This window comes from Sugiyamaella lignohabitans, chromosome D, assembly GCF_001640025.1.
Source record: "Sugiyamaella lignohabitans strain CBS 10342 chromosome D, complete sequence".
NCBI classification, from domain to species: domain Eukaryota; kingdom Fungi; phylum Ascomycota; class Dipodascomycetes; order Dipodascales; family Trichomonascaceae; genus Sugiyamaella; species Sugiyamaella lignohabitans.
In genome coordinates, this window is record NC_031673.1 from 2162617 (window position 1) to 2189743 (window position 27127).

The 27127-nt window shown below is 43.5% G+C and overlaps 9 protein-coding genes across 9 annotated transcripts; 1 reads left to right on the forward strand and 8 right to left on the reverse strand.

The window, feature by feature from the left end:
* Positions 1–49: 49 nt before the first annotated feature.
* Positions 50–1996, reverse strand: POL12 (DNA-directed DNA polymerase alpha subunit POL12; the record flags this gene model as incomplete). Its single annotated transcript, XM_018882438.1, has 1 exon — positions 50–1996. The coding sequence occupies one exon, from the start codon at positions 1994–1996 to the stop codon at positions 50–52; it is 1947 nt and encodes a 648-aa protein (XP_018736814.1).
* Positions 1997–2353: 357 nt separating this feature from the next.
* Positions 2354–3376, reverse strand: NTA1 (Nta1p; the record flags this gene model as incomplete). The annotated part of the gene is made up of 1 exon (XM_018882439.1): positions 2354–3376. One exon carries the CDS (start codon positions 3374–3376, stop codon positions 2354–2356), a length of 1023 nt encoding a protein of 340 aa, XP_018736815.1.
* Positions 3377–3722: 346 nt separating this feature from the next.
* LHP1 (Lhp1p) lies at positions 3723–4709 on the reverse strand (the record flags this gene model as incomplete). Its single annotated transcript, XM_018882440.1, has 1 exon — positions 3723–4709. The coding sequence occupies one exon, from the start codon at positions 4707–4709 to the stop codon at positions 3723–3725; it is 987 nt and encodes a 328-aa protein (XP_018736816.1).
* A 405-nt stretch (positions 4710–5114) lies between these two features.
* Positions 5115–5738, reverse strand: AWJ20_5309 (uncharacterized protein; the record flags this gene model as incomplete). The annotated part of the gene is made up of 1 exon (XM_018882441.1): positions 5115–5738. One exon carries the CDS (start codon positions 5736–5738, stop codon positions 5115–5117), a length of 624 nt encoding a protein of 207 aa, XP_018736817.1.
* Positions 5739–7187: 1449 nt separating this feature from the next.
* Positions 7188–8429, reverse strand: YPQ2 (Ypq2p; the record flags this gene model as incomplete). The annotated part of the gene is made up of 1 exon (XM_018882443.1): positions 7188–8429. One exon carries the CDS (start codon positions 8427–8429, stop codon positions 7188–7190), a length of 1242 nt encoding a protein of 413 aa, XP_018736818.1.
* A 2963-nt stretch (positions 8430–11392) lies between these two features.
* Positions 11393–13093, reverse strand: AWJ20_5311 (uncharacterized protein; the record flags this gene model as incomplete). Its single annotated transcript, XM_018882444.1, has 1 exon — positions 11393–13093. The coding sequence occupies one exon, from the start codon at positions 13091–13093 to the stop codon at positions 11393–11395; it is 1701 nt and encodes a 566-aa protein (XP_018736819.1).
* A 7837-nt stretch (positions 13094–20930) lies between these two features.
* RPS25B (ribosomal 40S subunit protein S25B) lies at positions 20931–21248 on the reverse strand (the record flags this gene model as incomplete). The annotated part of the gene is made up of 1 exon (XM_018882445.1): positions 20931–21248. One exon carries the CDS (start codon positions 21246–21248, stop codon positions 20931–20933), a length of 318 nt encoding a protein of 105 aa, XP_018736820.1.
* A 1597-nt stretch (positions 21249–22845) lies between these two features.
* Positions 22846–25194, forward strand: NUP2 (nucleoporin NUP2; the record flags this gene model as incomplete). The annotated part of the gene is made up of 1 exon (XM_018882446.1): positions 22846–25194. The coding sequence occupies one exon, from the start codon at positions 22846–22848 to the stop codon at positions 25192–25194; it is 2349 nt and encodes a 782-aa protein (XP_018736821.1).
* RSA4 (Rsa4p) lies at positions 24051–27060 on the reverse strand (the record flags this gene model as incomplete). The annotated part of the gene is made up of 2 exons (XM_018882447.1): positions 24051–24754; positions 25536–27060. The coding sequence occupies 2 exons, from the start codon at positions 27058–27060 to the stop codon at positions 24051–24053; spliced, it is 2229 nt and encodes a 742-aa protein (XP_018736822.1).
* Positions 27061–27127: the final 67 nt, after the last annotated feature.

Below are 27127 nucleotides of genomic sequence, written 5' to 3' on the forward strand. Positions count from 1 at the left end.
AGACTGTCGAATCGTAAGACTTGTGTGATTTGCAGGAGTATTAATTAAATTAAATATTGATGATATCTACTCTGGCCCTCTCCCAGACTCTATTAGTCACTGCCTCGTCTTCATCACCGTCATCACTAGTTGACAAGGGATTAACAGTGATACTTGCAAATGTTCCTGTGCTTCCCTTTGCCAATTGGCCAGGATTGATGGCTACGACATTATTCACAATTTGTGCCGTGTGCTTGAGCATAGAAGGCGTGATTATAATGTCAGGATTACCTTCATAAATAGACGCAAGGCCAAGGTATGGCACATCCAGTCCTGTAGTAATTTGACCATCTCTCCCCTTGGCAGCTGGGAATATTGGGTACACCCTACGTTGTCTGATGACATGTTCCATGGCCATTGTGATTTTATTGGTATTGTCATCACCGTTGATAACAACTAAGTTTGAGACGATATCAGCAATAGAGTCAGTAGTCGAAGCAGTGAAAACAACTTCGTTCAATTGGAAGGTTGCTGGGTTTGAAAGACACTTGAAATTCTTTGGTAACTCAAGAGCTTTACGATCAAGAGGTCGTTGTGGGAATGCTGTATGGTTGGAGATAACATCTTTGACACTTGGAATAATAATTACTTGGATAGATGGGTCAATCGATGTCAAAATCGGTTTGATATATGCTTTGAAAATATCGTCAAGTGTAAAGGTGTCTGGAGATTTATCATATGATTCAGGAATAGTAAATGAGCCAGATTGAACAAGAGGGTGGTTAATGTCAAGAAATGGCCCACTAAGAATTACCGTATCTGGTTTATGTGTCTGCTCATTCACATAATCGATGAACCTTACCAGAGGTTCAAAATCTAGATTGTTTCGCCCCGTGAATGGACCGGACGCTGCAAATACCTGGATTGGGCCATTATCCTGTCTTTGAACATGGTCAAAAAGTTCACTCTTTGCAGTAGCTGTGCCTGGTAACAGTGGTAGGTCTAATATTTTCTTAACAGCGAAATATCTACCATTGGCATTTGACCCACTAAAAGCAACAATTTGGCCTGGGAAAAACGATTGCACCGCACCTTGACCCTCAATGGCATCAAAATTCAACTGGATTCTCATACCTGATGAGAGCCGCCTACTGGATTCCAGCATCATAGATTTGATGTTTATTTTGTCCTCACCTGGCGAATCAGGAACAATTCTGCCAACAGCAATAATATCATCCTGCGAGATGTATGCTGGATTACCAAATAATTTATCATCATAATCATAAGCTTGTTTGACCCAGCTGACAGCATCTTCGATTTGAAGATCTAAAATTTCAGACGCATCACCAAGTTTCTGGTACATAGTACGATAGTTGAATTTTTTAAGATTCACGTTGACAGCAAGTTTCACGCGGTTTTCACTTGATCCCTCAGGAAAGGGCAGTTTTGTGATGTTGCCATTTAAAGTTTCGACAATTCCACGAGAAATTATAGGTTGAGATAGCGAGCGATCAGGGGTCTGAAGCATGCTCATACCACCAGTGCCTCTCATAGGGGAGCTAAGCTGGTCACTTGGAATCGGCGACGAAGATAAAGGAGCATTGGATCGTTGTTTGATACGAGAAGGGGTCTGCATTGGTAACACAGCCTTTCTCTTTCTGGATATAGAGCCCCCACTACCAGGAGTCAGCATGGATGTGAGGATATCAGAAGTTCCATTCAGACGTGAAGGAGTTGGTCGTGAAGCAGAAGACGGAGTATGTCCGTTTTGCTGCTGCTGCTGTTGTTTTCTGGATTTCTCTTCCAATTCATTTTGCAGATGTTGTTGGAATGATTTCAGTGTGTCAATATTGAATTCCAAATCGTTATTATCAAGGTAAACAACATAAGACTCCCATTTGTATAACAGGTCCTCAGAAGACAGGGCGAATATTTTCAACATGGAGTTCCATTCTGAAAGCACCAGCGAGTCTTCAATAGCAGGACCAAGCTTTGAAGACAGAAGTTTCACGTCCATAGTCATTTTGTACAATTATACCTCGACCAACTGAATACTTTGATATTCCTATGAACCTTAGTCGATGGTGGTAACTGAAATCAGAAATTCAATATCTGGTTCGTGATATCTTGCATGAACGTGCGCTTTCGCGTCTCGCGTTTTAATTTACCATTTTAGGATACCCTAATACACCTCTGATCTGAACGACGATGAATGAAATATTTAATATTACAAACCGAGTCAACTCAATAGTTTGATAAAGTGAAATTTTAGAATGTAAATAATCTACGGTCGCAGTAGACTCCTGCGAAGCAGGAGCAACCAGGGTCTGGGGCGGAGCCCCAGCCGCCGGAGGCACACCCCGAAACCCATGTATCACGAAACAGGAGAGTCGGACCCTGGTTGGGGCTCGACGTCGATTTCCTGGTATATAAGGTCCTCTTCGAGCTGACCAAGTGTGCTGTAGAAACTGATGTAGTTTTTAGAAGCGAGAGCCGGGTCGAAGACCGAGATCTGGCTGGAACCGGCGTAGAGGATGTCGTCTTCCCAACCACTTCTATTACAAGTGACAAAGGCTATTTTCCGTTTTGGAGGGCTTTTAATGAACGGGTTCATTCTCACAAACCAGTAATTAAGAGTAGATACGTCTGGTTCCAGAGGATCCATTTCATGCTCGAGTTGTTTCTTCTTCAGTTGTTTCGCTTCGTCTGAGGTCTGTAAACTGGGACTTTCGCTATTGAGCCATGCCATTGGACACAGGATCAGTGACACATCATTCTCTAGAGCAGAATTAGCAAACTCGAATTTCTCAAAAGGGGCTTCGAATTTATACGGGTTGAGATCCATGCAAATGCCCACCTGCACCTTCAAACCTTTGAGGGCGACTGATTCGAACTCTGGAGTGTAGCTTTGAAACCCATCAGGACTCTCAGAACAGCCCCAGTCTACATCTGCCGAGTATAAAAAGGACTTCCTATAGTTGAATAGCACTTTGCCAGAGGGAGAAAACATGGCTGCCGAGTTGTAGATGTTGTTCGATTTCGAGCACAATTCCGGGTACCCGACCAAAGTGTGGCAATTCAGCGATTTGGAGATATCCATAGCCCATTTCGAGCTCACCCCCGAGCTTGTCGGTTCCAAATAGGGCGTAATATGGTCTCTCGACTTGAAATTGTACCCCGTGAACGCCAGTTCCGGCAGAATCAGCAGATCCAGCGGCCGCCGATTCGGCTGTCCAGTCTCATTCAAAAACCCATGGTTCCTCAAAATCCTATTAGCCCTCTCAATATTAGCCGACACCTGCCCAATCCGCGGGTTCAGCTGTAGCACCGCGACATTCAGCTTCCTCGACAGCATCCCACGAACATGAAACAAGTTAATTTTCCTTCTGCTCTGCATGCATTTATCCGACTTCGATCCGTACTGGGCCTGGAGGGGGGGAACATTGTGCCTCCGGCGGCTGGGGCTCTGCCCCAGACCCCGTGGCTCCTGCTTCGCAGGAGTTTGCGAGGTCAGTATGGATGGCTCAGAGAGGGTGGACCCTGCATGTTCGGACGCAGGGTCCACGCAGGGACCCCTAAACCCCGAGTCGAGCGCAGCGAGACGAGCAGCGGGGTCTGGGGCGGAGCCCCAGCCGCCGGAGGCACAGGCCCCCAAACAGAAATCATAAGCTTTTATTGAAATAGTCGTCAACAGTGATTATAGCCAATCAAAGGTCCTCTATATATTTACATTAAACCGGCTTTTAGTTTTCAGCAGCAGTCTCGACGGGAGCGGGGGCAGGAGCGCTCTCGGTAGCGGGTTCGGTCGAGGGAGCAGCGTCGGTAGATGGCTGGGTGTCTTCAGTAGTCTTGTTCTCCTTGTCCTTGTTTTCTCTCTCTCTGTTTCTGTCATTAGGTCCTCTTCTTCTCTTGTTATCGTTTCGGTTACGGTTATTGTTATCACCGCCTCTTCTCTTCTTGTTGTTGTGAACATCGTCCTTGAAAGCGTTGAACTTGCGGTAGTTCTTACCACTGGCATGGGCAGTGAATCCGTGCTCGGCTGCCTTCATATCGACATAAGCTTGCTTAGACATGGTCAAAAGCTCGACATCGTTATATTTGGGCTTGGGGTCTAAAGCAAGGAACTTCTCTGCATCCTCAAGACTGGCAAACTCCACAAACACAGACGACTTGAACTTCTTGTCGTTATCTCTTCTAAGACGCACTTGCTTGAACTTTCCGAATGTCTCGAAAAACTTCTCAATATCAAACTGCGAAGTAGCAGTCTCTTCACCGAAACCTTTGGCATAGATAGATCTGGCAAAGGCATCCTGCTTCTCTTCTTTCTTGGGCTCTACAAGAGGAATCTTTCTTCTGACAAGCTCTCCATCTTCTGAAACTTCCAGAAGCTCTTTAGATCCACGCAGAGCCTCAACAACAGCACTGACGGGTCTGAATCTCTTCATACGGGCAAACATACAAATGGTAGCAATAGGAACCCAGCCCTCGTTCTTGAGCGACAGCTTGTACAAAAATTTATCATTAGGAAGGTTTTCGTTGGAAAAGTAGAACTCCACCTGCTTCAAGATCTCGGCTGGATCAGACGACTCTGGAAGAACTGAAGCATCCGACTTGACATTCGAGCTCTTAGCAGCTGTGGATGCAGCAGCGGTTTCTGTAGTGGTGGTGCTGGCAGGCACTCCGTTATCTTGAACCTTAACTGGCTCGGCAACTGCAACGTTCTCGCTCATATTTTATACCGGAATTTGTGTGTTTTTACTGTGGATACCGACAGGAAAGAGCAGCAAATGACCGTGGACTCTGTCTATCTCTCCGTGATCTGTACACTTCTCTCGCAGCTGGATCAATATATGTACGTGAAAAAAAAAATTGTCCCTCGAAATGCGCCCTAACCCACATTTTATTATGGGCGGTCAGGGTCCTCCTGGGTTCATTTCTGGGGTTTTATTAGGGATTGGTTTGTGCCTCCGGCGGCTGGGGCTCCGCCCCAGACCCCGTGGCTCCTGCTTCGCAGGAGTTTCGTCGGGTTTTCAGATGAGTTGGGTGTGTTCAGGACTAAGGGAGCCTGGTTCTTGGGTTCTGGAAACAGGGTCAGATGGAGAGATAAGACTGATTAATTAATCTCGTTTATAAACTTATAATTTAGACGGTCTACCAACACGGACTACACCGTCTTGCATGAATGAACAGACTAACTTGTGGTCAGCATCGTACATACGACCTTTGTAAAGTCCTCTGCCATCAACTGCTCGATCAGTGTAGGTCTCCATGGTCAGCCATTCTTCGTCGACTTTAGGATCCATGTCATGAAGCACGAATGAATGGTCAATGGATGCGATTCCTCGGATGTAGTAGGGTTCATCTTGAATGTTAAGGATGGTGAAGAGTGAGTTACGATCAGAGGTATATAGCAATGCTGCTACATGCATGTTGGGATTGGTCGTCAACTTGTCGTGCGATCTGAAATAATGCATGATTCTTCGGTCTGCTAGAGGCTTATTTTTGTTGTAAGGCTTGGTGTCTAGTTTTCGAAGGTCGATAGGATGCTTTTCTGGCTCCATACCCTCGTTCTTAGCCCATACAATGTATGCTTCAGTGTCCACATCAGGTGCAATTGGCGTCGCGAGAATCTCTTCTTTTGTTCTACGCAGTTCAGGTTCCAGATCTCGCTGAAAGTCTAACACACTCTTTTCACGAGCTTTGTATGAGCCAATAGCAATGAAACATAGCTTCTTGGACTCGAAATTGAAATTCGCCATATCTGACTCGTCCAGTTGGTAGACCTTGATAGTTCTAGTCGAGTATGACCGACCATTTCTGAGCTTTTCTACTAAGTAGATAAAAGGAACGTCGCTTCTTCCTGGCAGAATGAACTCGCCATGAAAGTTCTAAGTTAAGTTAGTTAAAACTCCAATCTGTAATCTAGCTCCCATTCGCGAACTGCTTTTCAAAAAAAATAAAAAGCAAGCTACTAGCAGAGAGTATCGTATCAAGAAAAAATATTAATATCCCAGGATAAAACCTTTCCTACTTACATGACAGATATATTTTTCGCCAACCGTCAGAGACCCGGCATATGCTGCTTGGGCAAGCACATGACCACCTATAAGAGTTAGTCAAAACAATATCCAAATACTAATATAACCATCTCAATACCATGATACTGTGATCTTATGATATTATCCAGCCCATGAAGACCCATGAGTCTAATCAGCATCAACAACAAAATATCATTGTACATTGATCGATCCTGTCATGGGCTATGGCTACTCAGATCCTAACTATCAACAGCATCAGCATCTGTTGCACGACAAGTGCAATATAAACTTAAACTGGTAACATACCAAAAACTCCTGGGGCAGATGCTGGTTGGAAAGGAACCACAGTGGACTGGAAACACCAAAAATCTTCACGAAGACCTGGAATGTCGGGAACTTCCCGGAGACCCATCAGATCCACAAAGGTCTTATTTGGAGGATCTATAAGTTTGAAATCTACGGGCATTCTGAATTATTTTTCTTTTAGTATTTCACACTCAGCCACAATTCAAAGAACAGTCGGTTTGGATGGTTAAACGATAGAAATTCACAATTACGATACAGTTGACTAATATCGCGATCGCACGGGCCTCTAGGTATATAAATGTAAGAGTACTGTAGTACAAAATGTATGTGTAAAAAAAGTACCGAAGCCAACTGCTGTGAACTAGCCGAGAAATTGTGGGGAAATCGGTTATAGGTTAAACTCCCAGGCCCCTTACCTTAATCTGCCATCGGCATGTGCTACAGCCGGATTCCGTCCAGATTTATATTGTTCTAGCGAGTTTCCAGCCCCCTGGCACTCTTGGGCCGAGGTGAAACCTGTCTCGAACATCACTTTACTTTCTCAACCTCTGGGTTCTTAAACGATCCAGCCTGGACTCACCGAAATTCAAGCTCGAGCATGTGATCGCGTGAACGGCGTCCTGCCTCCGGCGGCTGGGGCTCCGCCCCAGACCCTGGTTGCTCCTGCTTCGCAGGAGATGACTGGGCCGTCGACGAAACGACTCGAGCGAAGCGAGAGGAGCAGCCAGGGTCTGGGGCGGAGCCCCAGCCGCCGGAGGCACACCCTCCTCCCGGAAATTTATGCTAATAAATATATATTGAACAGAGAAGTAAATGCAGAGTGGTCTGTATGCAGGGGCGAGTTTATCATGCAGAGTCTGGCGGTTAGCCAGAGTAGTTGGTTTGGAGTGACATTGACAGTGGGGTGGTATCGTTGGCATTGACGTCGTCGTAGTCTTCTAAGAGGGGTTGTTGGTGGGTTGAGGACCGGTAGTGGATGGCTGGGGTGGTGGAATGGAGTCCGGCAATGGTCGAGGAGCCCGAGTCTGCGGTGTGTGAATGGGGATGGGGGTGGGAGCGACTGGATCTAGAGTGCGATTGGTGGTGATGATGCCGGTGCTCGTCAGAGTCTCGGAACTCAGGCCGCTCGTTTCCGTAGCACATTCGTTGGATGAGAATGGTGATGTCGAAACAGACGGTACCAGCTGAGCCAATAAGGAAGGGGAGTTCGTTCAGGAGGAAAGCATGTCCTTTGGCACCTCGTGCTTCTGGTGACAGCAGAATCGACAGTGTGTATGTGACATTTCCAGTGAGAGCAGCAGAGAAAAGCAGCATAGATGTTCCCCAGGTGGACTTACGACGGAAGTTCTTGTAGATTTGAGGCATGCGTGAAGTTACATAGAGTGCAGCACATATCCAAGCAGACATTCGGCCAATACTCTCAGAATCAAGCCAAGCTCTCGTGGCAACTGTGGCTCCTGTAGCAAGAACGTTGGATACCTCGCTGATAGGGGCAGCTCGTACTTTAGTAAATGAAGAGATGAATGAAGAGGTGAGCATGGCTTTTAGACCCGAACTACTAAGGGAGCGAACTGTCTTCTTGGAGATGGCAATAGGTGCCGAAGTTTGGTGAGCTAATATCTCACTACCTGTACTGATTACAGCATCAGTGCTTTCTTCGTCAGAAGAGTCCTTGCCATCGAGAATGATTTGACGTCGATGTTCTCGAGATGAATAGTAGATGTACTGCAAGCCGAGCACAATGTCGATATTGACATAATAGAATCCGAGAAGAGTTTGAAAAGGAAGTTGATGCGTTAATAGACAGCCCAGTAGATTGGTAAAATCTCCAATAAACCAGTTTAGAAGGAAGCCCCATGATAACCCATCAACCGACTGGTTAATGTAGTTTTCTGCCACTTGTGGAAGCTGGGCTCCCAGCCAGGCTATAAATGATATATGGCCAAATACCCAAGAAAAGGCAGAGATGTTGCCATACACGCAGTTTCCTGTCAAATAATAGATCCACCTGATCAGATGGTCTTCTCCGTCTAATAAAGGACATGACATGGTTGTGGGTCCAGAAGTATGGAATGCTGATAGAATGGATGTCGTATTTCCACTCATGATGGAAATAGAGTATGGCGACGGATATGATCGGGATATGAGTTGACAAAATAACTAGCAATTCATCAAATATGATGTTGAAGGAGGAAATGCGGTTGTTGATAAATACGGTAAGGATGTGAATGAGAATATAAAGCTGAACTACAAGGTCGGTAAGCGGATCAGACAAGCTACTGGTGGGTCCAGGAAATTTATCAGGTACGTTACCCAAATCTAAGGGTTCTACCCAAATGTATTCTGTAACGAGAGAAAACCTGGGTTGATTCTATTACTGACAGATCAGGGTCTCAGAAGTCGCGATGATAACAAGATTATCTACAGACAGATAAGAAAGCCAGAAAATCAAAACTGAAAGATATTGAATACAAAAAATTGAGCCAAAATGAAGGAAAGAACCAAAAATCCTAACCAGAGAAATGAACCGTAATTACCGTGCCGATGTTAATAAACAACAAACAGGTTGTACGCGCCAGTGCCGCTTATTACAGCTCGATTGTCCTGTGACTGATAAGCTGATAAGACTTCAAATTTTATTAGGTATAGTGCATCGTGATTGGGTTAGGCAGGTATGCACAGTAGGTGACCGGCAGCCGATGAATGGAGGGGTAGCAGACGGCAAATACTGACTGATAAGCAGTTGCAAGCCGAATGAGTTAAAAAAAATTGTAATAAATACCAAATTGACAAAAAGGAATAGCAACTATCCTGAAAATAAACAAAAAACCACAAAAAAACCAATTTCACCTAGTTTTATAAATAGTAAATAAGCTATGATCACGATAAGCCTAAACTAGTTAGTCAGTCTGATAAGAGAGATTAGTTCCTCTTTGGACCAATAAGTATGTGATCACGCTGCAGAGCGATGATCAGGGCGGTCTGTGCTTTCAGAGCCGGCTGCTAAAGAATGAACATCTTTATACTGAAACAATTAATTTTATTACCTACAAGAAATCGCAAACTAGCGAATTATTAAATTACCTGAGACTCAAGATGGCGTCTTGTCCCGAGATGTATTATTAGATCATTGACGATATCGACGATAGAGGGTATTCGACTATAGCTAATTTGCATAATTAAGCCATCCAGCAAAAAAGGTCGGTTCGTTCCAACAAAAAGTTCAAAATGAGTTCGACAAATACATTTACGAAGGTGGCGTTAGAGTTTCTGTCGTGTAACTTGACACGCTCACGGCCTCAATGACTACGTCGTTTTTATCTGTTTTGAGCTTAGATTCGTCAGTTTCTTCAGGTTCAACGCTTGCTTCATTGCTGTCTGCACTTGCTTCTTCACTTTCATCTTTTTCTTGATCCTTGTCTTCGCTCACATCCTCACTCTCTTCTTCGTCTTCGTCGTTTTCCTCGTCATCCTCATCATCATCTTCTTCTTCTTCTTCATATTCGTCATCTGTACCTTCACCGTCAAAAACAAGATTGGTAGCTTCGATCAGTTCGATATCCTCACTGTCCCATCCGTACTTATTCTTCAAGTGCATCAGCACAAAGTCTCTCTTGGCAACCTCCTCCTCCAGCTCCTCAATGGTGTTTCTCAATTCATTAATATCAGCATCTTCATCCTCATCATCACCAGTCTGAAGGCGAATATTCTTGGCAGAGGTTTTGTTGTCGGTTTCATCCTCATCATCCTCAAAAACCCTTCTCCTCTTACGAGAATGACCTTCATCCTCATTTGAACTGACAGAATTATTGTCATAGGCATCAGTAGCCTTGACGTAAGCATTCTTTACAGTATCTATCAGTTTACCAAATATCATTGCAATTCTTTTGTAATTTTTAAAATCCACTCTTCCAATTGTTAGCTGTGAAGGTTTACTATAATAGTCAGGTAACTAGGGCGACCATTGTATCCAGTAGCATGGCCACCTGACCACGGGCTCACCCACATCCACCTGATGTATTCCCAACGCAAGAGACTATATGAATATAAATGCTCAACTAAACTGTACAGGTTTTCCCCTGAAATCCATTCTTACCCCTGTTTTTTTAACCTTTCACCTGGAATTTATCAAACAATTAAGCAACGATAATAAAATAATGTCAAATATCTACCCAACTCTTTGTTGAATACAATTCGCTCTCAAGCCAATATCAAGCAATTGCAAAAAAAAAATGCGTATCAATGAGTGTATATAAAAATTAACTTTTGAGGTTTTAATTTAAGGGGTAAATATCCAGGTTTGATGCCAGTAATGCACAACAGCCTTAGTGCGGCAAACTGCAAATACGTTGCAGATCAATCCAACATTTAATTCTATACGACATTTTATAGCCATAACTAACAACTTTATACCCTATAGCAATCGCCCACGTATATACCGACCTACTCGCATGTTGTGGGCATTTCTATTACTTTCTCTCTGCATACCTTGCTGTGTTGGTGATTGTGATTTCGTTCCATTTTAACCTTATAAAGGCAGATGCTTCCCCGCTATATTTGCCCCAGCGCTTTTGATCGACAAGTAATATTTGATGGGTGCAGATATCGATTATCGCTTGAAGTCCATATCGTTCTTACACCAGATCTATCTCTGTGTGTGGGTCAGTGGCAGAATTCTTGCCAATAACCAAGTATGTAATTTCATCAATTCCCTTTCCATATCGATAATACCCCTCTGTAGCATTAGTAGTTTGCTGCATTGACTTTTTAAGTTGGGGTCAGTTTTATGATTTGATTTTTTAGTTTAAATAGTTTTAGTTAGTAATCTTTTGTTTGCTGACTACTGTATACTGCAGGCTTGTATTCTAAAGGCTATGAGACGTTGCGGGGCTTTTTATTGACATGGAAACTATTGTAGTGGGTCCTTGAATAAAATGCCACCTGTCAAGTGTCTGTCGTTGGAGTGGTGGTTATAAACCTGAGAAGAAGGAAAAATTAATTCATTAAATTATTCATACTTATACATTCATGTACACTGACTGCCCGGTATGTAGCAATGTAATTAAATATTAAAATAAACCCGTGGGTCCGTTGGTTGTAATACAGTATCCTGAGCCATCTCGAGTGCTACCGAGGAATCCTACCGGGTAGCTGGGCTGTGGTGGTCCATGTTGTGCAGAATTGAATCCGCTACCTACCGAGCTCGAGCCGGCGGGGATTGATTCGAAGGAAAACTCGGGATTGAAATGACTATAGTCTTGTTGGAACGCTTGTGATTGTAGCGATCCTCCATTCATCCCTGATGGTTGAGTTGGGGGTTGTGGTGGGTATTGATACGCTTGATGGTAACCATATTGACCATTATTAAGAGCCTGGTTCTGTTGAGATGGATGTTGATTCGAGCTGGAATATTGAGATTGGGTTTCGTTATGGTTTTGGATCTTATACAACGGTAAATTAGGATCTCGTCGTCCATTATTTAGTTTTGCCGGAATATAGTTATGTTCTGACGATGATTGTTCGTATGACCCTCTTTCTCTTTTGACTGAAGACCCTGTAGATGACGTATCTAATGAGCGAGAAAGGCTCGGAATGACATATCTTGTGCTACCAGAAAATACTGATGTTGGGATAAGGCTTGTACCCGAACTTGTAGGTACTAGTGTATTGTTTAAACTGCTGGCCGAAGATGCTGAAGGCGAAGAAGATGCTAGTGACAGGCTGGAGGTAGATGTGTTGCCCGAGATAGCAGACAACGTTGAGCTCAACCCACCAGCTGTATTTGACGTCATACCGCTGGTCATTCTAACCATGGAACGATCACTATTATTAGCTAGCGAGTCTGATTTAGATCCTGTTAGTTGTAAAGTTGGTGATAGTACCGGCTGGAAATTACTGCTGCTATTGCTCAGTGTATGACCATGACCTTCAAACCCAGCTCTCATCGATCCGTTTGCGTATACGTCGCCAGAAGAATTCATCCCTTCTGCCCAACTCGGCCTTCCAATATGTGGTCCATTCGTAGGAGGCAAATAGTATGAACTGTTGGGGTATCCATAACCATACTGACCACTGCCGCTATTATAATGGATCCCTGTTTGAACCGACGGAACGTTTTCTCCTGTTGGGTATTCTATAGGGGTTTTCATATGATATAAAAGATTACCTTTAGGTATGCTCTTAGACACCCTGTTAAAATCTCTTCGACTTCGCCTTCTCTTCATAGTAGATTCCTTTCGCACACGAACCTTACACCCTTGATTAGCTATGTCTTTTATTAAATCACTCGATGTCTCAAGTCCTGGAAACATTTTAGGCGAGAAAACTGATATTAGATCTGAGAGAATCTGCCCTCTATGTGTCAAAAACCCACTCTGAGGAGAGGCTTCCCAGACATTGAATTCAAGATAGTATCTACCTTCCTGTCGAATAGAGATATCATGAAGAATAAAATAAAATCTGCCGGGCGCCGGTTTACGGATATGAGATAACGATACGATTGTGGTTCCTGTCAATCTATTGGATTCCAGTGACCGTTCAAGCTGGCCGTTGGGACCGCTTGGTAATACTTCGTAAAGAGATGTATGGATTATAAAATTGGATGGGATTTCATCGGTTACCACTTCTCCCTGTCTGTTCCGGATAGTAAAGTAAATGACTGGTGGTGGGTCTACGGGTCTTCTTGAATCACCTGTAGTGTTAGATATCTCGCCATGATTCCATACTGTGGTTTTACTTACATTTTGTCCCCCATCCCATGGCCCTGGCATGAATTGGCTGCTGAACAATCTCCAAATAATAGGAATATTCTTGCTTTACTTCGCCACCATTAACAGGATAAGTCCAACCATCATTAGAACTCATACCGTTTCTGATTTCAATCATGCTTTACATATCACTCGAAAATGATAACTAATATAAACCAAATCAAAGGTCTAAGAATAAATATACCGAAAAATTACCAACTTTTTATATATAAAAATGATACTAGTCGACTCTTTGTTTCTTTTTTGAGCAGTTCAGCTACATTTCCCCTTTCTGACATTGGCTATATTTAATAGTTTTCTACATTACCGAGATTCTTGCCCGTGTTACATGCTGCATTAGAACATGTTCATAGTCGCCTTCATCACTTCCAATCCTCCTTACATATAAACGCAAGGTTTGTATACTGGTTTTTTAACCTTATCCAACTGGTTCTATATCTTTAATAGACCCAGTAACCGTATTTGATTTTCACAGTCTCTACGAGTAGCCTGTTGGTTATTGTAGGTTGAACAATGTCATTATACCTGGATTCCAACTATCCTGTTCCTGGTCATTCCATTCATTGAAATCGTTGCATGGAAAAAAGTTCCCGTTTCGCCATCGCAACTGCAGGATGCCAATACTTCCGGGTATCAGGAAACGAGCGAGCTTGCGGTCGTAGAAGGATACTAATCGACAGTGTGGTTTCTATTTAGAAATTAAAGTTCTCATGATAGAATTTGCGGAATCTTGCATTTGGGAGCTGGCTCCAGCTCTCCGGATATTATTTTTCATCCCTGAATTTAAGGCTGGGATCAGGAAATGCACATGAAGGTTGACAAAATGTACCGGTAGAGTTAATAATAATAAGAATAATAATAGCTTATTTCTTTTTGACCTATCTTGATTTATTCTGTTTCGCTTTTGGATTTTTGAGCCATTACGAAATATCCTGGAAGAAGACCATACACCAAGTAACCAGAAGCAAATTCCTTTTTATGGATCTGTCTCTTCAACAGTTACTGAGTTCAATCATTCAATCATGTGGCACTCCGTGCAGGGCATGCCCCCAACTGGATATGTTCAAACGGAGGGGAGGTACAAGACAGATTATGACAATCTTTCTATAAAAAAGATGACAAATTTGACACTGAGACTTATCAATGCTTTATCGTATGTAAATTATGAGACATACAGAAATAATCAACACCGTGCGCTACTACGGGTGCTAGTATAACCTTGAGAGGCGATAATAAATTGGGATTTAAAGTTCAAAAATGTATGTAGGACTCTGGTCAAGGAATTTTCAAACGAAGCTCACTTAAAATATAAAATGTGGGAGGATGGGAATAACAGATTTAGTCATTCTGTACGATATGCGAAACAAAAACCGAAAGAGTAAGATTCGCGTTGATATAAGAGATGTAGAAGTTCTATGAATCAAGTTTCTAGAGAATTGGATACGAGACATTTAAAAGTAGACAGTAGAGTTTGACATGACAATTATGCATCACGCGAGACGGATTGACCTGTGTAAACATCTGCCCGGATTTCAGTTTTTTAGACTAACTTCCAGTTTTGGATAGTTGTTAAGAGATTGGCTGAATATGGATAACAAAAGGTTTGTATATTCCGAAGCAAATTTCGATGACAAACATCAGGTGTCTAGTTTGTTATTTGGGCCAAATATGCTGTTGTCAGCGAGAATTCGGTAATAATAATTATTTGCCTGAATAATTAATATGGCTGTGGAATATCAGAGAATGGGGTAAATAACTATGCATAATGTGGTAATGGTGCTAATTTAAAGTTTATATGATACGACGAGGGACATGATAAGCAGATATACTAGCCTACTATTGAATTAGGAAAATAGACAAAAGCATTCGTAAGCAAGCCTCTGTGGATCAACAAGATTACAGGTGATTAGAATTGGAAATGGTCAATAATTCCAAGGTTGTCAAATTGTCACGGCTCCATTTAAAGTAAAGACATGTGAAGGAATGTATTGTGGCAGTAACTAAAAATCTTATATCGATTGGATGAATTACACAGAGTACCAGCTTGAGTTATAATTAATCAGAGTGTAAGTAGCTAAGATTTCTATACCCCAACATATGAGGAAGCTAAAACGGTTCGAGGTAATACAATGGGCTGGATGCTATTAGGCGGTTACTGATCTTTTGGACAATGGAGATGTTGGCATTGAAGGCGGATGGCTATTGCATTTCAATGTCAATAAGATATAAAAAAAGTGACAAAAGCAATAAGAAGCACAATAATTAAATAGAATTGAAAAACAAATTTCTAATTGGTAGAATAAAAATAATAAACCAAGAACTTTACCAGGAATGACTTACAGGCGGGAATGGAAGGAGTGAGATTTTTACCGCCTGTTGCATATAATTTTTCAGCTAAATAGACCCTTTTCTTCCGGCATGGGCATTGTAAAACAATGTCGTAAATGGAATGACAAGCTGTCAAGAAATGAACTACACAACCTGTAGAAAGCCCAAGTGGGAATTGTCAGTAGTCCTTTACGGTTGATGGAATAAAATATTATCAGCCTCGCCGATAACCGAGCAAGCCAAATGAAAGCTTCCATTGGCGTCGAATGGCATATTATTCACATCACAGTGAAAATCCGTTTAGTCAAGATGACATATATGCGGTGGAGAAGAAGCAAGTGGTATGATTAGGCCACATTTGGGGGACAAAATAAGACGGATCTGGTCCAGGCGCAAAGTAACCATATTTACAGGACAAGGAATAGTAAAAAGCTGTAATGTAGTGTAAATAATAAATTTTAAATTGTGAACCACTCTGCTTTGCACAAAGAAACAAATCAAGCTGGCATATCTACAGTCGTCAAGAGAGATCAATTCATGATGTTCATATCATATGTGAAGTTGGTTGCTCGTCAGCTTGTAAATTTCGAGCCTCAGGACCCCATCAGCTTTTCAATTCATAAAGTCGAGATAGTATTGTTTTGTTAATTGTCTCAGATCTTGCAGGACAGGTACAGCAGCATGCACACTCTGAGATTAAGTTTGAAAAAACAATGTATTCAGCAGTTTGTGGTGATGATCGTCGTATCTTGCATATGAGAGGGGGCTAATTTTCGCTCCACTGGTGTTTTGTATTTAACGACGGGTAGACTGAGACTGTTGATTTAGCCTGGGTTGTATATTTGTCATCAGATAATATGGGCTCGGGCTAGTCCCGACAGCTGAAACAATAGGGACCGGCACGCACTGTAGCCGACCCAGGTATCGGGAACAGGCCACCGTGCAGGTATGTCTCCTTTGTTTGTAATCCTTGATAGAATAGATACGAGTAGAAGAAAATAATTATGGTTTTTCCTGAATTAACACCAGTTGACTCATTGCCTTTGCTGTGTCTTACATACATAGCTAACTGGCTATATGCGTAAAACATGGTACATACACATACGCACAGACTTGGCACCAGGCTCACTCCTATTCAGAGGCTAAAGAAATTACTTCCATATTACAGAGAGTGCTGGGGATTTGTTGTAAAAGTTTTACTGTATTAGAAGCATAATTGTTTCTCATAATATACAGTCCTATACTATTGGATCAGATCTGTCTGACAGTGAAAAAGTAGTCCCGAAACGACAATTGAAAACGAGAACGACTGGTCAGGAGTGAGAACGAGTCGAAAATGCAGAATTACACTTTCGGATTTTTACAAGTAATCTTGAGCCTGGAACACGAGTGAATGAAATAGCCAGCATCTGGATCTGGATACCCGTCGATAGGCGAGTCACGTCCAAAACGGTGGATATAATGCGATTTGACACGCGTGCATTTTGTTAGACTCCGCGGGAAGGTTTTAGCACAGGCCAAAAACATTGCCTCACTCTCCGTATAGCTATAGCATAGAGCTCCGCTCAGACCTCATTGTACTTCAGTCACCAAAGCAATTGGTACCGAATTAAGACCCGGATGGAGTACTGAAAAAGGGGCAGAGACAGCAGTTCGAGGCGGCTCTCCCGCTTCAAGAGGCACACACGATCCGCCAGTCTGGTAGCAGGCGGTACCAGAGATGCCTTTTATGGTTGGGGGATCATCCTAGACTCCCTATTTTCCTGTGTCTGGGGGTCCCGAGAAGTAGAGCACCAGCCGATTGGGACTGCGCCCCTGGCGGCGGCCGCCAAAGGCGCTGTCAAAAACCCGTCCCGCTGGTAAATGAGTATACATCCGAAGAAGGAAATTGCAGGTACAATGGGATAGGGGCTCGATTGGATTATGGACAGGAAGCGGTACCGGTCTCCGAGAAGTGGTCGGTAGGCGGGCAAAAAAGAAATTGGCGAAAGGGCCGCACAGGTCGCAGAAACAAGAGAGCATCAGGCGGATGATTGTCGGCGTGGTGCCCCGCTAATAATCCCGTCGACTAGCATGTGTGTTAGTCTGTAATGGTCCACACGACAGTAAAAGTGCCGAATTCCGACTGCCGTTGCGGCACATGTGTACCCTCCTCCTATAGCTTTAAGCTAAAGTCAATATTCGAATTTTGAAATAGACTTTATTCTTTAGTCTGTTACCCGGTTAACATGCCTTTTTTTCCTCAAAGTTTTATCTCCCTCGGATCTTAAGCGTTACCCGGCCGAAATTCTACCTATTAGACTACTCCTCATCACCCCACACCAGCCCCAAAACTCGTTTCGAATTTGATGGCTTTTTGCCAAGATCTCTAATCATACACAAATTGAGCTTGGCTTCAGGACAACCACTCATCGGTACAGATCGATACAGATTATAGGCAATTATTATATGTATAGAAGTGATAAATTCGGTCGATGGAACTGCATTGGTACCTTTTCATCGGCCCCAAAATCTGTTCCAATAGACCCCCCTTCATTCCTGTTCCTAGACCTATGTGGGGCGCAGTGCACCCCAGTCTACATGATTTACAATCAGGCCAATTAGGGAGAAGAAAGGATCTCACATAAATTAGGGCGGCAGCATCATTACATGCGTGTTTCTTGTTCAGCTCATGTAAGGTTCATATAGGCGTGGACGCGTATGGATGCATCATTATTAACAGCCAGCTGGCACTAGCAGCGGTAAATGACGTCGGGGGCCAGACAATGGTATATAAACATCGGAGGGGATATAAATTTTAGTTGTTTTTCTTTTCCTGATTAGATAAAATAGATTTTATTTTACCCATACACAAGCACAAATCAAAATGAACTTCATCTCTAACGCTCTTCAACAAGAAGGCCAACAAGAAATCCAACAAGAGATTTCTAGCTTTGTTGGTGGTGGTTCTAACCAACAACAAGGCCAACAACAAGGTCAACAACAACAAGGCCAACAACAACAGGGTCAACAACAACAAGGTCAACAACAAGGCCAACAACAACAAGGTGGAAAGTACGACTCTTACATTGAGAAGGGTCTTGCCTACGCCGAGACCAACGTTCTCCACCAGAACTCTTCCAACTTCACTTCTGAGAATGAGGCTGCCACTGTAAGTACCATTGATCTGGAAATTCCTTGACCCCTCTCACCGGTACAGCCGCTGCTTAAAGCTGCTGACTATAGCTGCTGCCTATAGTCGTTTGCAATAAGGGTACCTGTGGATTGAATTGTTTCGATTCTATGGAATTGTTTATCTAAAAAAAAAAAAAGCCAAAATAACTAACTCGAGCCTAGAAATTCATTGACAGAGAAATTGACAGCTACTCTAACAGACAGTAAACAACCAGACTCCATGTCTCGAACTAGTCTCGGTCTCTTGTAACTTAACTCTATTTAATAGTATCTGCGATATTATTAGGATTGATCTGAATATAGCCCACAGTTGACAGTCGTATAATGTGTTTTAATATATTACGTTGACATCCATATCCGATGTACAGCATATGCTGTGGCCTCTTGGCTGAACAAAGGCTTGCCGTGAAAAATAACTGCAACGGTCCGCTACTCAATCCGGACCTTGTCGTCATTAGCCCTGCTACCCGTATTAGACGTCTACATAAGCTCACTTGGGCTGGACTCTACTTCACCTACGACATATATGAACTGGGTTTAGCTGCTCTATAAAGGCTAATTCTCCGGTGCCAAACTGCCTCCGGCGGCTGGGGCTACGCCCCAGACCCCTTTGCTCCTGCTTCGCAGGAGATAATGACACTGGTTGGGCTTCTGTGGTGAAATAACAACAGAATTGCATATGGGCCCAGTTGGTGCAATGGCTGCAAGAAAAAAATACAGAAACTGCTCCATGGGTAGACGAGGTCTCCCACTGTGTCAGGCACCCGCGAGAAACGAGCGAAGCGAGCTACGGGTCCAGGCAGAGCCCGACCGCCGGAGGCATCACCACAGCCTGTGGTTCCTCACCCCCTGAGTTACCGCATATAGAGGGTGTCGTTACCCTGCCTTTGCAGGCTATTTATTTAGAAGATTTTTCATGGGGCATAAAATATTCTATTCTTCTTACAACAGTTGCGATGAATGGAAAATGGATTAGAGCAGAAGCTAGAATCGGGTCGTGGCACTGATATAGTGAGCACATGGATTGCAGAGGGAAAGTAGGGAGATGTTCTCTGGTTATTTTTGCAATTGACTTGGGAATCTTCCGTTCTTCGTTGTTCTCAGGTACCTCTGATCTGGTACGCGAGCCGAGCCTAGTTTCTGGTTTCACACTTGTTTTCTAATCAGTGACTGTTGCCATGTCAATAGCAAGAGCTAGCTGACAATGGGATATGGTACAATGCTTTATTATAGTTAACTAAAAGGTTTGTACAGGAATCTCTTGACACGGATGCACGTCGGCAAGACAATATTGATGGGGGGTGATTTGAAAATCAAACAAACGGACTGAGGATGTATATGCAGGACTTAAAAGATACTTAGGAATTCTTCGTTTATGACCCCATTTTATTGTATTTGTGTTATGTGTATTGGTGATCAGACTGTCTGATACTGGTGTATATGGCAAGTTGCTAACGTTTGTTCAGGTACGAAAAGACGAAACTGGAAATGAACATACCGACCGTTTATTGATGAATGTTTTTCACAAACTTTCTGTTCGGCGACTCCTGAGCCTTGAACTAAACATGCATCACCATCTGAATCACAACGGATCATTCTGTTTAGTTGCTGTCTACTATAGACAATAAGCAGTAGACTGGTGCCCTAGAATTATGGACTAACTGAACAATAGTTCCCATAAGCTGTCTGGCAGACACAAACACACTTGATACCAGGAACCCTATGACCCTGCTACCATTCAGATACAATACCAGGTAAGTAGCACCGAAACCTGACTCGCATGTGCTGCCTCGATTCAATGATGATAAACCTTTTTTTCAGTTCTGCTTCTGACAAGTAGTGAAGATAACCCTTTACCAAAGCTCAAATATCTGAAACAATCGTGGCATCTCTGCTTGCTTGTGTCGTGTTTCTCAACACAATACTAACAGTACTAGAACTAATCTATAACGATACCCTATCTCTTCTATACCTAAGAACTTATGTAGAACCAATAAACTTGTCACAGACACTACTGAGGTGGGTTCTGCCTTCGGCGGCTGGGCTTCGCCCAGACCCGCGGTGATCCGCTTTGCGGAGCTGCTTGATTTTTATCGTCTGAAGATTTTCACAATAGTAATCAGCTGCTCTGGCTGGCTTCGAGAAACTGCTGAATTACTATCGTCTAAAGATTTTCAAAGTAGTAATCTTTCTCTGGCTGGCTCCGAGTGCTCAAAGACTTACTGACAGAGGCAACAACTCCGAGTACTTTACGTCGCGATATCGTATCATATTTTTATACACAAAACTAACAAATCATAAGTATATTCGTTGATGAATTATTTTTTTAACAAATAATTTATTCGGCCTTGGTGTAAGTGTATTGCTTGCTGTGACCAATGACGGGCTTGATGACACCTTGGGCCTCAAGGTCCTTGAGGGCACGACGGGCCAAAGAACCACCAATCTTCAGTCTGTCGACAAGGACAGAGACGGTGACGAGCTTGTAAGTAGCAGCCTCCTTGAAGATACGGTCGTACAAAGGTTGGTCAAGGATGACGTGGTGTTGGGCCTTGTCCTTGACCTTTCCCTTACTCCACTTCTTCTTCTTGGATTTACCACCAGACATGGCGGCAGCAGCCTTGGCTGCCTTAGATTGTTGAATCTTAGGAGGCATTCTGAAAACTGTTAGTATGAGTTTGATAGGGAATAGAGATATAATTTGAGATCAGAGAACAGTTGAGTAGTCGCATGTATACAATAGCTTGTACCGAAATTAGATCGATTATGAATAGATGAGTCGCAGTTGTAAATGTGATGTGGTCCATGAAATTGTTGCCACGAGGTTTATTCAAAGCCAGTCAAAAAAAGGGTTTTTATTTGTCTTTATCAATTCCAATAAAACAATCGAAGTTATGAGCTTGAATACAATCATATTAGCGTTGGACAAATTGCTTCGCTTGTCACTCTAAATCTTTTTCAATCATTCGACACTAGTCGCTCCAAATATTAGAAATGTCGTTCTTCAACTCTAGTCTTATTGTATTTGCACTCTCAGCTGTTCTCGTCTCATCCATTTGTATTTGTTTCAACATACTTTTTGTCTTTCTAGTCGAGTAAACTGTACTACTTCAAAAAGATAGAGAACAGATTCAACCAAGTGAGTGTGGGTATATGATATTAGCCAGGTATCTGCGCCTGTGCAGGATGAGTCGCTGGAAATTGAGTCTTGCGTTTCATATCCCAATTAGGAAACATCTCCCTCAATTGTTTGTGACTGCAGTAGGAATATCAGGTTCCATTTTGGGCAAGTATTGAACTTACTCTCAATAGAACTGGTCGATTTTAACCCGTATTGCTATTAATATTGAAACATCAGCATTAAAAGCCAAATAATGTGACAGAGAGTTATTCCGGACTCCATATTTCCTCTCGTTTTGGTCTTGTTGGCCACTATGATCCGTGGCACTACGAGGTGATCGCTCGGTTGGATTTGAATATCACGTGACACAGGTCTGGAAACATCTCGGGAATGAGAACAAGGGTTCGGACCCGCGTGTATGCAAGTCACATGAGATGTGGGCTTGTGGGCTTCCGACCGGAGGGCTGAAATTTATTTTGTTTTGGTCGTTTTAGCACATATTGTAAGATCGAACCGAGTACTAATATTCTAGCAGTATTGTATCTCGCATTGGATTTAGAGTTGTGATAGGATTTTGGGTTTGTGATTTATTCACATCTAATTTATCATAATTTTGCTACTGTATCATTATTTGGCCATTTTGTTCGTTATACTTGCTTTGTTTTGGGTGTATTCTTCGTCGGTTAATACGTTGTTCATTGTTGAAGCAATCCATTATTATTATTTCATAACTTGTCAATAGAATTTTTTAAATTCTCATACAATACCGACCATGTCGAAAAGGCGCCAAGATATTCAAATATCGCGAGATGATAATGATGATGACAATGGAAGAGATGAAGCTATTGACCCTGTCAGACGAGCCAATGCCTCTGTTTTAGCAAAACGACCGTAAGTCATATTTGGGTAGTTACGACTGGCCACCAGTACTCAGTGATAGTTTATCTGAATACTTCGAACTCTGCAGTCACAAGTCACCAGAATTCAGTGAAACTATACCTGAATACATCGAACTCTGAAAGCAGAATTAGGTTCTGGAGCAACTTAACAGTCACTGGAGAAATGTCAAGAGAAACAACTAACTGATTTCAGAATAGCACAAATCCGTAAGAGAAGGATTGGAATCAATGGTATGACTGCAGGTTCTGGATTTGGTTCAAATGCCTCCGGTCCTGCTGCTTCAAGCAATCCATTTTCTGCCTTGTCTTCTACTTCAGATAAGCCAGCAGGCTCTGAGTCAAATGGTGCTGCCAAGGTCAACCCTTTTGCATCGCTCGTTTCAAAGCCAGCAACCACTCCTGCCAACCCTTTTGCATCTCTTGTATCTAGTAGCACTATGAGTAGTACGAGTTCAAGTAGTCCAGCCAACGCTCCTACCAGCCAATCTGCTTCAGCAGGGCCATCAAAATCTGTTCTTTATACTGCTTTAAACGAGAACTTTTCAGCATCTATCTCTAAAGCTGCCTCGACAAATACCAGTGTGTCTTGGAAGTCATTGGCAGAGCAATACTTGAAATTCGCTGATAGTATCGAGTCTGGAAAGTACGATCAAGCAGGCAATTCCGAGAACAAAACCAATCTGGCACCTGAGACGAAGCCACTTAATGGCTTCTCTACTTCTGTTCCAGCTGCAAATACTAATAATGCCAAGACCAGTACTTTCAGTTTTGGAGCCCCTACATCTTTCAAAGCTGCTGGCTCTGCAACAGCCACCTCAAGTAATACTACAACACAGCCATTCTCATTCTCTGCTAAGCCAGAGTCCCCTGCTTCGGGACCCAGTGCTGCAGTTAATGAGAGCGAGAGTAAGGATAAAAAATCAGCAGCTGAGTCTGATTCTGATTCTGATTCTGATTCTGACTCGGACTCGGACGAGCAACCCAAGAAAGAGTTCAAAATCGAAGGACCAAAATTTACTTTGGACAAACTTCCAACTGCTAAGAATGTTCCTTTCTCATTCGATAAGCCAGCTCCAAAAAAGAAGGACGATTCTGATTCTGATTCTGATGATGATATCAAGATCGAGGGCCCCACTTTCACTTTGTCTAAGCTCCCCATGTCTAAAGATGCTCCATTTAAACTGACCAAAGATGATGGTGCTAGCACCAGCTCGCCATTTTCTTTTGCTACAAATAGCACCACTAGCAAAGAGGATACCCAAGAGAAGCCAGAAGAAGAGAAGAAGTCGACTCCGTTCTCGTTCACTAGCACGAACTCGGCAAAGGAACATACTGAGGAAACGAAATCAACTCCAACCAATAACACAAGCATCACATCATTTGGATCGAATTCGGGCTCTACTACAACCACGACGCCATTCTCATTCAGTGCATCGTCTCAAGCATCCACTTCCAAGCCTAATCCATTTAGTTTTGGCAGCACCAAACCTGCTGAAGAGACAAATGACGCATCTGCTGCCAAACCGGTTACTCCTTTCTCATTCTCAGCGCCTGCCGTTAACAACTCTGTGAAAGACCATTCATGGAGTCCTGCCAAGGGCATTAAATTTGGTTCTGAGACGGACTCCACTGCTACTGGTGCCTCTGCTACCACGTCATCTGCTACCATCGCCGATGCAGCTGGAAATGATACCTCGGCTTCTAAACCTTCGTTGTTTTCTGCAAACACGACCTCTAACGATAGCACCACAAAACCACTTTTTGGATCAGGTGCCCCTGTCAAGCCATTCACTTTTAATGCTCCATCATCCACAGATGCAACTGCTAAAGATTCCCCAGCTCCTGTTTCTAACCCATTTTCTTTCTCAGCTTCCAGCAGCAATGCTAACAGTAATGGTACTAAGACAGACTCTGGTGCTACAACTCCATTCTCATTTGGATCTACTGCTACCACCAGCGATTCCAGTGCCAAGCCAGCTCCATTTTCATTCGGCACCCCTGCTGCTACAGGGGACTCCAGTGTCAAACCAGCACCAACTCCATTTTCTTTTAGCGCTCCTTCCACTACAAGTAGCACAGGTACAAGTCCTGCTCCATTCTCCTTTGGAGGTGCTGCGGCTCCATTCTCCTTTTCAGCTCCATCTCAAACCAGTACTGCTCCTGCTGCGACTTCTGAAGCTGCCTCTGCTGGTGGGGACGAGGACTCGATGCCAGCTGAGCCACAAACCGATCTCTCTGGAAAAGGAGCTGGTGAAGAGGACGAAGACACTGTCTATGAGAAGAAAGCTAAGGTGTACGAACTTGTAGGAAAGGAATACAAAGTCCAAGGAGTTGGTCCTTTACGAGTCCTGGCCCACCAGACCAATGGCAAGTCGCGAGTGCTCGTTCGTGCCGAGGGTTCAGGACGTGTTGTCCTCAACAGTCTTCTGCGTAAAGAACTTAAATACAGCAATGAAGGCAAAGGACAGGTGAAAATCCTCGACATCAAAGCCGATGGCACACCCACCACATACCTGATACGTGTCAAAACAGATCAGGACGGCAAAGACCTCTTCGAAGCACTGGAGAAGCAAAAGTCGTGAGGTGCCCCTCGATCCTCCTCTCGTGATTATCTCACGGTCTTATATATATATTTGTACAGTTATTATTGATTGTCTATTTACTATGGGCGGGCACAGTGCCTCCGGCGGCTGGGGCTCTGCCCCAGACCCCGTTGCTCCTCTCGCTTTGCTCGAGTCGTTTTCCGTCCACGGTCCCGGCCAACTCCTGCGAAGCAGGAGCCACGGGGTCTGGGGCAGCGCCCCAGCCGCCGGAGGCAGGTCCCAGATCCGTGAGGGAGGAGCATCGGTGGAGCGGGTGAAAAGAATAAATAAATTAAATACAAATCTATCTAATGCAAAAAGAGGTTAATGGGTCCAGAGACGGACGGTCTTGTCTTTGCCTCCAGAGCCGACGCGACGGCCGTCGACACTCCAGTCGACAGCGTAGACTTCGTCAGCGTGACCAGGGAGATCGGATTGGAGCTTTTTGGTTCGGACATCCCACACTTTTAGTGTCGTGTCCTTAGATGAACTGACGAGGAGACGGCAGTCGCTTGACCAGGCACACTGGTATACAGCAGCGACATGGCCACGGAATGTGGAGATAAATTTACCATCACGACCATCCCACAGTTTAATGGAATTGTCGAAAGAGGCTGATGCGATATATCTGCCGTCTGGCGAGAATGCAACGTGGTTCACTAGCTTCTGGTGACCGGTCATTCTTAAGAGTGGCTTTGTACTGCGGGATGGTTCCCAGAGGTACATGGTGAAGTCGTCACTAGCAGTTACGATACGTTCGGAAACAACACCTCCTATCTTGGCGAGCTTTTCAAATCGTTCAAGAGACTTGGCTTTGTACTCAGCAGTAGTACCTTCCCAGTATCCCTTCTCATCAAAAGGTCCAGTTCTAAGGGCAAATTCGGTGGATAGAGCCAGATGGTTGACCCAGTGAGCATGCGAAGATAAGGTGTTGACAAGTCTGCCATCTTTACTATTCCATACTTTGATGGTCTTGTCGTGAGATGTAGAATAGATAAGTCCAAGACCTCCCCACTTGACACAACTCACTGACGATCTGTGTCCACTCATGGAATATTGACAGATATGTCTTTCAAGATCCCATACTCGCACAGTTGTGTCTTTAGATGATGATACAAGTCTGGGAGTGTTGTGACCGTCTTCGAGAAGATGAAACGGTTCCCAACTGAGAGAGGTGATCCATTTAGAATGACCCACAAGAGGAGCTCCTACCTGAGTACCAGTCTTGGCGTCCCAGATTCTAATGGTATTGTCCATAGAACCAGTGGCTATTAATTTACCATCAGGAGACCAACTAACAGCCAGCACCCAGTTGGAGTGGCCAGTAAGCGTTTTAAGTGGAGTCTGGGTATCACAGTCCCAAATTCTAGCTGTAGAGTCACCACTTCCAGACACCATTCTTGACGATGTGTGAGGAGCAAATTGGACAGCTAGAATGGTGGATCCGTGGCCAGAAATAGAAGCAGATGATCTGGTAATAGGCTTGACTTTGAACACTGCCCTTGGCGTATATACCAAAGTTAAATGATCTTCTGTAGATTTATGACCAGGTTTCAATACTGATGAATAGATATTATCGGTAATGTCAACTAATGTGTCATTACTAGAATCAGTAGCTTTTTTGAGCAATGAGAAGGAAAATGGAACTGGTTCATCTGAGCCCAGTAATTCGTTAAGAAGCAATTCCAGCTGCTTTTCGGTGGCATTACCAGGAACTCTAATATTACCACCGACCAAATCACCAGTATCAGAAGCCTGGAAATTGATCACGACATTAGGAAGGTCCTCTGGAATGCCTTCAATCTCCTTGGGCTGCTGAGCAGCTCTTTTCTGCTTTTTTGAAGGGGGAGGGATCACAGTAGCCATATTCTAAGAGCCTTGTTCGATTGATATCAGCTAGCGAGCTATGGTGTTAGCAGGCTGTGGAGTTGGC